The sequence below is a fragment of the Staurois parvus genome, unplaced genomic scaffold (genome assembly GCF_062004578.1).
Source record: "Staurois parvus isolate SC_StPar_1 unplaced genomic scaffold, SC_StPar_1.0 ptg000983l, whole genome shotgun sequence".
NCBI lineage: Eukaryota > Metazoa > Chordata > Amphibia > Anura > Ranidae > Staurois > Staurois parvus.
Window position 1 is genome coordinate 1,295,834 of NW_028318779.1, and position 13,660 is coordinate 1,309,493.

The following is a 13,660-nucleotide window of genomic DNA, read 5'->3' on the forward strand; positions in this document are numbered from 1 at the left end:
TCGCCTGGGCATTACTATTTACATTTTTTTAAAGTACTAGACATTATTTCTGTTTTATGCCATTATTTCTGTTATTACAGTACGTTTTAGATTACCTGAGACATATATGGGCCTACAGATCTCATTAGATATTAGCGCCGCACTTCTTAAATTTTTTTGTGTATCTTTGAAGGTTTTGCTGTGATTGCCTTGGGTGCATTGGCTGCTGATGTGAGAGCGCTCACTTTTTTATTTTTTTTTTCATTATAAGTATAATCTTTTAGATTGTAAGCTCTTATAGCAGGACCGTTCTATTTCAGCAACATCAATCCTGCTTTTTTTTTTTTTTTTTTTTCCACACCAAGATATTGAATGTAGCTTTTTGTTGCTGTCCAAATAAATGTGGAATGTGTATTTGATCAATAAACATTTGTACTATGTTTTTTTTTTTTTTTGGGGGGGATTATTTCATGTGCTGGTTGTATGTAGCACAGTGGCTAAATGGTTAGCACTTCCACCTGGCAGTACTAGGGTCGTTGGTTCGAATCCCAGCCATGGCACCTCCTGCCTGGAGTTTGCATGTTCTCCCTGTGCCTGTTTCCTCTGGGTACTCCGGTTTCCTCCCACACTCTAAAGACATGCTGGTAGGTTAATTGGATCCTGTCAAAATTGGCCCTAGTATATGTATGAATGTAGGTTAGGGCTCTTAGTACGCCCCTTGAGGGTTAGGGACTGATGTGAATTTACCACATCTATATGTAAAGCGCTGTGTAAATTGACAGCGCTATATAAGTATCTGAAATGTACTAGCACCCCTAACACTTATTTTTGCTAGCTATATAATATGCCCAAATCTTCCTTGTTAGAGCGCACATGTTCAAGTATGTCCAAAATAACAAACCAAAAGCCCTCTATTGCACCACAAGACCATGTTATGTACCAATGAATAGGTTGTGTTCAATGTGCAGCTAGCTATTCTTTTTCTACAATCCTCTTAACAGTAATAAATTGGGCCCCCAATGCATGTTGACTTTGGGCCTTTACTGGCAAATCTATATTTGCCAATGTCATATACACACAGTATAGCTGCAAGCATACATTCACCAATACAAAATCTACAATAGAACTGCAAACATATATTTGCGAATGTCATATACACAATGGAGCTGCATGTAAAATTGCTATGGTGCACAAATAAACGCCAAGACGGCTGTTGGAGGAGGCACTAGAGCAGCTGTCATACCGGAAATATGTCATGACGTTTGCCGAAGGAAGTTTGTCCACACCCGGAAGTGGAAGTGGGGAGTGTGAGTGGATGGGAGTGTAGTTAGGAGAGTTTAGTGGTAATTTGAAAGTCTATTTTGTAGTTTTGTGAATTGTTCTTTTGTGGAATTCCAGACCACATCTGGACATGGCGAAATCGCTGTTCTCCACCGAGGAGCTGATCCTCATTTGCTGGGGAAATATTACTAATAATTGTTGTATTTTTAGTTGAAAACATGTCCAATTCCTAGATCCATTGAGGTACATAGCAGAGGTTCAAGGTTCTTCCTAACTATACAGGTGGCACAGACACAAGCATACACCCAGGGCCACTGTTAGATATCATGGGGCCCCGTACAGCATACCTGACAGCCCCCCACCGCCAGAGAAAATATCCAAATTATATTTATGGTAAAAATACACTAAAAACATTATTAAAGGACATAATCCCAACCATATTCCTGTGAAATCTAAATGATAAAACTATACTGAGTTCATAAATAAAGCTGTGTGTGTAATTGAGGTGTAATTGAGGTTTTGGGGCTCATGGGTGCTGTGGCCTGTAGAGTGGGAATCAGTGGTTGGTTTTTGTGGCTATCGCCGTTTGCAGGCAACCTATGTTACACTATGGAATTGCTGCAGGTCATAATTTGACAAGCATATGGGTGCAGGTGTACAGCCCTGAACACAGTGAGCATTCAGGGCCACTTCCCCACGCCATCACACCTGTCAGATTAAAACCTGTGTTCATACAGCTGCTGTGTCCCCATAGTGTAACGGGTGCCTCTAGCCACATAAACAACCCACTCATTCATGTTGTACAGGCCAGAGGACCTGTGTGAATGGGGCATTTTTTACTTTTTTTTTTTTTCTCAGCTCGTTAATTTCAATGGCCTGCCTAATGTGTGGGAACATGCAAAAATACTGCAGGCATATTATTTTAAAAGTGTGTTGCACCTAACCGTGCACATCTGCAAAGGGCATTGCATTTCTTTGCTGTGCTGGAAAATGTGTGTTTTTGCATGCGTTTCTGCACCACCAATGGTGTGAACCAGTCCTAAGGGCCAGTTCACACTATAGAAACAGTCTAGATGTGTTCCTGATGCGTTTTTGCATGCCCTTTTGGCATGCATGTTTAGTGTGTTCCAGTACATTTTGGATGCGTTTTGGACACGTTGCATTGCATTTTTGTATCCCTTCCAGTTAGTTTTTTCTACTTTCTTTTTATTCAATTTAATTAGGGACGTGTGCGTTTTAGTACATTCAAGGACATTTCAATGTGTTCCAGTACAGTTCTGTGCAGAAACAATGCAGCGTGGTCAACTTTGTTTACAGCACCTGCAATGCACTGAAAATGCAAGCGCTGATGTGAACTATGACATTGACAACCATATAACCTTCTTTCTGTGCATTTGTGATGCCGAAAAAGCAAATGAAACACATGTAGTGTGAACTGGTCCTAAAGATTATTAGAGGTAAGGGAACGGGACTGGCCAGGGATTGTGAATTCAATCAGACTAGTGGTGATATACAATCAGCAATCGTATAATAATGTGAGATATGAGCTGTAGCTGATAGAAAATGAGACACATTCACTTGATCAGTAAATAGTTAAAAAGAGTGGGGCGGTGATCCATAGATTTGCATATGGGACAGGTGATGATGGGGTGGGGGAGGGGGTCAAGTTGTATAACGAGACAGATTTAAAAGAAGAGAAAAAAGTTACAATGGCAGAAACTCAGCCATGTAACTAGGTCCAATGAACCTAACAGCATGTCTTTTGAGTGTTGGCAGAAACACATCCATACAGGGAAAGCATGCAAACTGGGATTTGAACCCATGACCCAAGTGCAGTAAGTTCAGAGCTCTAACCACTAAACCACTGTGGGAGACACAGTTTGAGCTACAATGTAGAATAATGCAAATTAATGAAATACTTGTGAGCCACTAGAAGTTTTCTTACTAATAAAGCAATAAATTCAGTGTATAAAAATACTAATAATATTGAATTTATAAATAAAATGAACGACTAATAAATCAATTGATATTAATATTTATATAGATTATTATTGAATTTTTAGTTATATACAATATTTATTTATTTATTTAGAGCACTTAGATCTATTAATTTTGGAGCGCGGTACAATATAGATATATGAAATTTACAATGTAGAATAGTTACATTGTTTAAAAATGATAAAGCGAGCGCTGGTCAAATGATATAGACTACTAAAATGGTATTACACAAGATAAATATAACCACGAACAGTAATGCATGAAATTGTGAAAGGTCATCCACCCCTGTGACAGTGTACTACTCTATTAAGCACCTTTCAGGCTCCTGTGGCTGAGCTAATTTCTCCCCAGGACCACTTGGGCACCCACCCTGATGGATGGATGGAGCTGGATGACTAACCCATAGCTGCCAGCATACCGCTGCACCCCCAGATGTGTGATGTGTATGACCCATGCGCATTAATACTTTTGTTCTGGTGAGTGTAGACCAGTCCCAAGGGTGATTTACCTTTCACGAGTTCATGCACTACTGTCCGTCACGGAGAGAGCACACGTGCCATTCATAGGCACTCTCTGAGTTGGTACTCTGACATGAAGGACATTCCAATATTCAGGAATGATTATATGAACTTATTTTAGCACCATTTACCATTTTACATCATTAAGTGCAATTCTTTGCACTTTTTGGTTTTTACATGCGTTCATTATTGATCACATGCATTTATAGCGCTGCACTTGTCTTTAGAATAGTTACGTGATTAAAGAGAATGAAGATATATAATTATATTGGGATTTGAGATATAAGTGTGAAAATGTTTAATATTTGAAAATAGAATGTATGACATTCATTAGTAAATGCATTAGTTTCCTGATCATTTTGGAGAAACAGCAAAAAAAAAAAAAAATTCTAATATAGGTGTACTATTTGTTATTCTAAATATTCTCTTTTGCTAAGACAAAAACGCCAATGCTAATAAAGCTCGCGCTTGTGCGCCATCTAGCGAACATATTCGGTATTGCACCTAAAAATGTGCCAGACCTGATTCCACATTTACTAATAGCAAAGTAGACGTTGGTTAATGAGATTGCTAGACGCTGCTCAGAAGTCTGACAGGTCTTGATTGATTTAACGGAGTCTGCCTGAATGGTCAGAGTCTGATAGTAGACTCACGTCTTAGTGAATCAGGGCCTATGTGTTGATTGGACCCTTGGACTCTGACCAAAGATTTCTGGAGGGGGGAGTGTGTAGGCAGGTGCTTGGCTAGATAGAGAGCAAGTTAGGAAGTTAGGCTCTCAATGTCCTCACTGAACTGTCATGTTGGATCAAGTAACACTGTCTGCCACCTGCCAGCAGAGGAAGCAGACAAGCCAAAGTAGCTCTAAAGACTTGTATGCTGGCCCCATTGAACTGTAGGAGTTTAAGTTCTGAATGGGAGTCATGTGGATTATCCTTATGGACCATTGAACTACAGTACCCAAAAGGAGATAGTGATAGGTAGGAGAAAGGGCTGTTTCTAGGCTTCACTGCCATGAGGAGTGAGCATATCTGCCTATCTGGGTGTGTGCCTACCTAACACAAGCCCACGACCTGAGCCAGAGATCAGGGTCCTGGGGGACCAGAAAGAACGGATGTAAGTACACAGAGGCTGGGGACTTTTCTACTGTTGCAACATAGACTCTTGCTGCAGAGCGATCGGAGTGTTGTAAACCTGTGGGACGAGGACCGGAGCCACCTCAAACAGATCCAAAAGATGTATGAACAATAGGACCATTGTGGCTATGTCACTGGGACTATTGAGAGGGCATTGCTGATACTGACCTGTTGCTGCCAGTTGAGACTGAACACATAGGGACTGGACATTTGGCTAGCAGAACCATACCACTGCATGCAGACTTTACTGGGACTGTACTTATGTGCATCACCATAAAGACCAGGCCCAACGCTATCTTGCTGAAGAGCTAGGGCAAAAGACTGTCTCTTTAGATAAGCTGCCCTACAAGGACTTCATCTATTGCCTAGAGTAAGGGGTACCATTGCAGTAGACTTGGGTCTTAGCATAGTAATTCCTAGAGTGCACCCTAGTGGTATAGTACACTGGTTGCAGGAAAGGTATTACAATACTGTTCACCCCTGCAGTTAATGTTATCTATGCCTTTGCTTTGTGTTGATTTGTAGGTTGTCATATATAGATTAATTCAATTATATGGAGCACTACATAAAACTGCTGACGAAGCACTACACCAAACTAAAATAATAAAATTCGAACCAACATTTGTAAGAGAGGATTATTTGAGACTAGCTCTTCACCTAAAGCTCTGTAGTGATTCACTATGTCTGTCCTTCCATCCACTATGCCAACATGGTGGAAGTCCTGATGCAGAAGATGTCGACTTCCTGCTGCAGAAGAGATGTAGCCAATAAGACGATCATTGATAGCCTTGGAAACCATGCTCATTATACTGACATCTTTAACTGAAATAAACAGAACACATGGACGTTGTTAATTCAGAAAATGTAACATTTAAGTTAAAAAGAATGAAAAAAATATATATATATTACAGATCACCTTTAACCACTTCCCACCTGGCCAATGTATATATAGGGCCAGGCGGGTGCTCTCCAGTTCTGAGAGGACATCACTTGTCATCCTCATGTGTGCCCCCTAGGGTGTGCAGCAGCACAATCTGTGACCCAGATCACATTGCTCGATACTGGCCTGCTGTGATTGGCCCAGGTATCGTGATCCCTTTGACCAATCACAGCGATTACATTATCAATTTTGAGGTGTAATTATAAGTATGCCTATGTTGTGTGTGAGACATACCTTGACATAGTTGTCTTACCATGCCAACTTTGTGAAAAACGAATTATTTAATTTCTTCATTTTCCAAAAAAATCAACTTCAAACTCACCAAGCCTTTTACTAAATACCTTGGACTGTCTACTTTCCACAAAGGGATCACTTGGGGGTAATTTGTACTGTCCTGGCATTTTAGGGCCTGGGTGACCCACCATCACCAACTGTGACCAGGATTGAGGAATCCAAGATGTTTAGTAAACAGATGTCCACAAAAGCCAATAGTCGTTCCTGACTGTAAAAAGTGGGGTGTTCATTTATGAAGAGGACTTACAGATTTGGGGAAGCCAAGGGACCGAGGATCGTGATTGGGTCCCTGGCTTCAGTTTTGGACTTGGAGGCTGAAGCCTGGGACTAACAAAACTTTTCGTGGCCTCAGGAGAGCCAGCTGGAGGTTTAGGTTTCTTCTGTTGAGGTATTCCAGTGCTCCTACCCAAATGATATCCTTTATCTGGGTTTCTAAATCAACTCTGGGGAGACACCATCAAAAGGCATGCACAGCTAATGCTTTCTACATTGCTAGGATTTGGAAAGGTTTTCAAAAATTTTTTGATGGATCCTTAAACAGTGGTGCATTCTCGCTCTTGCTCCTCTTTCTACACGTAGAACCAGGCCTCGCCTGTCACAACCCTGGCAAACAGATGACACCAGAAGTCTCAAGAGACGCAGCCGCACTCTTGAGCGAGCATGGCATAAAACTGAAAGATTTTACCCTCTACAAATCCGCTCTTCTCAAATAAAACTCCAGCCTCCACGCTGCTAAGCATGCCTACTACAACACTCTCATCAAGACCCTCTCATCCAATCCTTGTCAACTCTTCTCTACCCTTAATTCCTTACTCCACCCCCCACTGCCTCCACCCACCATCTTACTTACTGCACAGGAGATTGCCAGTCATTTCAAGAAGATCAACACAATTCGTGATGAGATCTCCAGTGTCAAGCTTCCATCTCTAATAACCAACATACCAGGCCCAACACCAAACTCCACACTCTCCTCCTTCGACCCTGTTACCACCAAATAAGTTATCGAACTCCTTTCCAAGACCCTCTTCACCACCTGTCCCCTGGATCCTGTCCCCTCACAACTGTTGCAGCCTCCTTCCTGCTCTATCCTAAACTCTCTAACCCATGTCTTCAACCTCTCACTCTCCATGGGCACCTTTCCCTCCCCACTCAAACATGCACTGATTTACCCCCATTCTCAAAAAACTCTCGCTGGACCCCACCTGTTTGAATAACTTAAGACCCATCTCCCTGCTCCCATTTGCCTCCAAGCTTCTCAAGCGCCTTGTTCAGAACCGTGTGAACTGCTACCTCACGACAACAATCTTCTTGATCCCCGACAGTCTGGATTCCGCCCACAACATTCCACAGAAACTGCCCTACTAAAACTCACTAATGACCTACTAACTGCTAAAGCCAACGGCCATTACTCCATAGTCATACTCCTTGACCTTTCCACTGCCTTTGACACAGTCGACCACCCGCTCCTCCTCAGTAAACTCCACTCCATCAGCCTCTGTGACTCTGCTCTCTCCTGGTTCTCCTCTTACCTTTCTCAGCGCACTTTCAGTGTCACATACAACTCCTCCTCCGCTCCTCTTCCTGTTGGGGTACCCCAAGGTTCTGTCCTTGGGCCCCTCCTTTTCTCTCTCTATACCTCCTCCCTGGGCCAACTGATAACCTTCCATAGCTTCCAATACCACCTCTATGCTGATGACATCCAGATATATCTCTCCGCTCCCCAGCTCACCCCCTCAATCTCCTCAAGTATCACAAATCTACTAAGCGACATATCAGCTTGGATGTCACATCACTACCTCAAACTAAAATCTTTCCAAAACCGAGCTTGTAATATTTCCTCCTCCCCGATCCCCCACTCACGACTTTACCGTTAAGGTCAACAGCACAACCATTGGTCCTTCCCCTCATGCCAGGGTGATAGGCATAATCCTAGACTCTGACCTCTCCTTTGGGCCCCACATCCAATCACTGGCTAAATCCTGCCGCCTCAACCTCCGGAACATTTCCAAAATCCTCCCCTTTCTGACCAATGACACAAAACAACTTCTCCACGGCTTGGTTTTATCCCGCCTCGATTACGGCAACTCCCTCCTCACTGGTCTACCGTTACACAGGCTATCCCCCCTTCAGTCTATTATGAATGCTGCTGCTAGACTCATACACCTTACCAACCAATCAGTGACTGCTGCCCCTCTCTGCCAATCTCTTCACTGGCTTCCACTAACCCAACGTATAAAATTCAAAATACTAACCACAGCTTAAAAAGCCATCCACAACACTGCCCCTAGCTACATCGCCAATCTCATCCGCAGATAACACCCAAATCGCCCAATCTGCTCCTCCCAAGATGTCTTCATCTCTAGCTCCCTCATTGCCTCCTCCCACGCTCTCGCCTCCAGGACTTCTCCGGAGCCTCTCCCATCCTCTGGAACTCCCTACCACAGCATGTCCGGTTAGCCCCACCCTGTCTGCTTTTAGGCAATCTTTGAAAACTTACTTCTTCAGGGAAGCCTACCCCACCTCCACCTAAGAACTGTACTTGAATCACCTCCACCAGATCATCCCCCGCAGCTATCACCTTTTGTATCACCTCCCCCTTCCTTTAGATTGTAAGCTCCACGAGCAGGGCCCTCACATTCCTTCTGTACTGAAATGTATTGTAATTGTACTGTCTCCCTTATATTGTAAAGCGCTGTGCAAACTGTTGGCACTATATAAATCCTGTATAATAATAATAATAATAATTCTCAACAGGTATGGTCAGTGCTCTGGTAACCACTTGACCTCCTGAGGATTTACCCCCCTTGACCCCCTGACCAGGCCATGTTTTGCGTTATGGCGCTGTGTTACTTTAACTGACAATTGCGTGCAACGCTGCACGCAAAATAAATTGACATCCTTTTTTTCTCACGAATTGATCTTTCTTTTGGTAGTATTTGATCACTATAAAAAAAAAAAAAGACCGACAATTTTGAAAACAAAACAATATTTTTTTCTTTTTGCTATTAAACATGTCCAGTAAAAAATGTAAAAAATCACATTTCCTCATAAATTTAGGCCAAAATGTATTCTGCTACATGTCTTTGCTAAAAACAAATCCCAATACGTGTAAATTAATTGGTTCTGACACTGGCGGGAACTGACTTGGTGCTACTGACATCCCTAGTGACACCAATACAGTGATCAGTGCTAAAAAAAAAAGCAAAGACACTGTACCAATGGCACTGGGCAGGAAGGGGTTAGCATGAGGGGCGATCAACGGGTTAACTGTGTGCTGGGAGTGTTTTACTAGGGGGCTGTGTCTGTGTGCTTCACTGTAAGCACACTGCTTTGGATAGCTGTGCTGTGCAAAGCCATCCAAAGCAGTGTGTCCAAGCTGACAGGGAGGAGGAATGTTAGTAAACAAAACAGTCCTTCTCCCTGTCGGAGATGCTTGGTAATTAGCGGGCGCCGGCGGGTAATCGCCGGCCGGGACCCGGTGATAAATTTCATCCCTGGATAGGGAGGATGAGGCCAAACTTGATGAAGCTAAAGAAGATTCCAAACAGTGTATGGATGCAATCAGGAAACAAGAATCCAGGCTCTGGGTGTCAGGTCCATGGGGAGCCCAAATTCTGAACAGGGGATTGAAGTGCAACATCCAAAAGAATGAGTGAAATACTAATTGAGGACAATAGCCAATATGTTCCCCCCTTCATCAGGGCTACAATTGAACATGAAAGGTAGAAACAAATAATAAAACAGGAAAATAAGAATATTCCTTAGCTTACTTCAAGTGACACATAGGGTGTGTATAAATAATAATAATAAAATATGTAAATACAAGGAAAGTTACATCATAGACAACATTACTGACATAAACACACAATTTATAAATATCTAATAAAAAGTTTATAAAAACATACATGAAATTCTATATATTTAAATACACTGTTCAACAAATTTTTATTTTTTGCCAGTTTTGGAAACAAAAGGATCCATTTCTTAATGAATTTCACATTCTGAGTTCAAATATAACAATGAAATTTGTCAATTGGCTCTAGTTTTTCTGTAAACGGAAAGTTTTCTACTATAGGCGTAATGACTACATAATGCACAATAATTATATAGATAGATGTCTTTCCACAAATATAAAGCAAGTGATATTGACTACATAACAAAGCCTAAATGGCATAATATATTGCATAGGATTACCAAGAAAAATTATAGCCATAAGCTAAGTTGAATCATTTTAATACTTAGGATTCTCACTAGTTTTGTCTTCAGTTTGTGTCGGTTTTGCTTCTCTTGGCTTTTCTCTTGTATTCGAGGAAAGGGCTATCTCTTACAACTGCACGTGACTACACGCTTCAGGTTCTTCCTCACTTGACTCAACCACGAAGGATTCTGGTGCTTTAGGAATTGGTAGCCCCTCTCCATGAGGAACTGGACGTATTGCCGATGGAATATTTGGATAGTGCACAGATAACTTTTTCTTCTTATTTAGCCCTTTTACAATTGGAGGCACCATACAAAAGTAACAATTACTAACATGATCTGTTGGCTCTCTCCAAATCATTGGCACAGCGAAAGGCATAGATGCCTTTTTTCCATTCAACCATTGCTCCAGTGCCGTCCCACAAGAATTGCAGCATATATGTGTTGCCCAGCTCTTGAGGGTCCTTCAGAATTTCTAGAGTTAATGTGGTTACACCCCTTTAGCACCTGATGGATAAATGCATGCACTAGCTGTATGGATTTGAGCACAGGGATCTCTTGTTTGTTGTATTGTTGGGTCAGTAGCCAGACCTGAACCTTGTAGCTCTCCCCATTGTGTCTTTTCCCCTATGCTAGCATTGTGTCCACAGTAGCACTTGCGTAGGCAGGGCAGAGTAGGACTGTCCATAGAGGGATTACTTTGACGCAGTTGGCCAGCTTAAGCATGTATTGCAATATGTGTGAACCAAATATCCCTATTTATTGCATAGTTTGCTTGAAAGGGTATATACCAGTGTGCAGAGGGTTCTTCAGAATTTCTACAGCTCTTGTCCTGGTCTCCTATCTTGCAGCCAAAATACAAGTTGTAGGCTTTCTTAATCATTCCTGTTATCCTCCTTTTTTGTGAGATAAAAGTTATTTCACCGCAGATATAGCAGAAATTATCTGCTTTATTCACACAAGTTTGAGGCATTACTGAGTAGCCTATATAAGCATAAAACGAAATGTAAAGACGCTGTCGAACTACAATCAGCTACAGATACTGCAGCTTTTATGCAGTGAAGTGATGCAATTAAAGGCTAATATTGCATCATCTCAGTATACATGCAATTTTCTATTGGTCACCAGTATCAATTGCGCAATATGCAGCTGAAGTTGCATCATAATTTTGAATGGCTTACGTCATTAGATGGGTGAATATATCATGGAAACTAGAGCCAATCAACATTTTTTTAGGGTCATTTTCGTTTTCAGCACCCCAAAATTATGTAAGATTAGCTAATTTTATGCCCAAAACTTTTTACCTGTTGAACAGTGATATTAAATCATACAAACAAAGCATATGTCCATAAAAAAAAAATCACTAAGGTAATGGCGCATTCTATATCTGCTATTGCAAATGACTATATGCCCTGTGAACCTCCTACGTTGGTGACAGATGGCATTTTGCAATCACATTATGGAGGAGGCACACTGCAGGCTGTTCCGGAACGAATGAGCTTAAAAAACCCAGTGTTGTAAAGATACCCATGGTTCTGCAAATTAGAGTAGCTTCTGAGGCATGGCTTAATAAATTGACTTCAGGGGCTGGCTCACACCAGAGGCTGTAACATGGCTCTAGAAGAGGAAGGAGCTCTCTGGCTAGCACAGTACACAAAGGTATGGAAAGCACCACAAGCAGAGCCCAGTACCTGAGGACTACATTTCAGGCAGGCCCCATAGTCTTCGGTCCAGCAGGATTTTGATACAGCTTGCAGAGCTATTTGCTGAGAACAGATAGATGCATAGAATGTCTCTGAATCCAGTGTCGCCTAATGAATGAGAAAAAAATGCATGTATGGTAACTGTTTCTCCTATGAAAGGAGTGCTGAATTTTGCACTAGTGACTACTAATGCAAAAGCGGCAGCATCAGTACATGGCAAGAATTGTTTTGTTATTCAACATTTTAGTATTTCTTTGGCATTAAAGCTTAACTTTGAGCTCAGACCCCTGCCTTCCAGTAATTCTTCCAGATGGATACCTTGTCCCTTCCCAAAACACTTTACTATTTGCCTTTTTTACCTTTCACAAAATATTTAGGCTGGTCACTTGATGTGCAGATTCCCCTTTGGATCTTTTCCTGTGGGTGGCTGCTCATTAATGATGCATTGAGGTGTTGATATCATCAGGTCACCACGCTTTGTATCATTACTATGTGACTGCAGGGCATCATGAGGACACACTGTATGTACACTACATCTGTAGTCTTTCAGGCTGAATAACTCGGGGCAACACTTTTAGCCCAGAGTTGGGCCTTAAAGAAAAAAAGAAAGAAACATGCAGACTGACCTTTTTGACCTCTCATTGTGCAAATGAGAGTTTGGGCCTTAAAAACACAAAACATGCAGACTGACATTTTTGACTTCTCATTGTGCAAATGATACAAATGACAACTGCAAGGCTGTCATGCTGACTCTACCGCAGTGGTGGTCAAAAGGAAAATGATTTTAGTCCTGCCTCATTGCAGTATATCTCAATACACACTAAAGAAGTTGGAGTACAATAACCCAGCATTGGTGCCAAATAGTGCAACAATAAACCCTAACACTGGTGTCAGTGGATACAATAATAACCCCCAGCATTGGTGTCAGTGGATGCAATATTAACCCCTAAAGTTGGTATCAATGGACACAATAACAACCCCCCAGCATTTGTACCAGTGGAAACAATAATAAACCTCAGCACTGGTGTCAATGACTGCAATAGTAGCCCACAGCATTGGTGCACTGGATGCAATAACCCCCAGTATTAGTATCAGTCAACACAAAAATAATGAATTTTGTCAAAAAAACAGAAAAAAATCTTTTTTTAAAACATTTTGAAAACCATTTATCATTTTTCTTTCCACTTCACAATTATGTGCCACTTTGTGTTGGTCTATCACATAAAGTCCTAATAAAATACATCTACGTTTTTGGTTGTAACATGAATACTTTTTCATGACACATAATAACGAATGTCACCTAAATCGGAAAAAAGTTATAACAAAACTAACTAATGTATTTTTTTCAATCGGATGACGTGATATGATTCAATAGTAGTTCGGGTTTGCACTACCAATAGAAGTCGTACAGGTGTAAGGCAAAAAAGAAAAAACAGCTGGCAAAACAATTAGAAGAATTGTATAAAAATAGTTATAAACATATTACTGCGCTAGACATAACTAAAAGACACAATGCACATCAAAATGAAATGGTATGCAAATGGAAAAAAAAAAAAATATATATATATATATATATATACAGTTGCAAGAAAAAGTATGTGAACCCCTTGGGATTAC

At 41.3% G+C, this 13,660-nt stretch overlaps 1 protein-coding gene across 1 annotated transcript in view; it reads right to left on the reverse strand.

Moving 5' to 3' along the window:
* The window catches only part of FBXO47 (F-box protein 47), a 422,258-nt gene that overhangs the window by 382,130 nt on the left and 26,468 nt on the right, over positions 1 to 13,660 (reverse strand). The window contains exon 2 of the mRNA XM_089657332.1: positions 5,567 to 5,731. Coding sequence (XP_089513458.1) covers positions 5,567 to 5,731 — 165 coding nt within the window. The remainder of the gene's footprint in view (positions 1 to 5,566; positions 5,732 to 13,660) is intronic.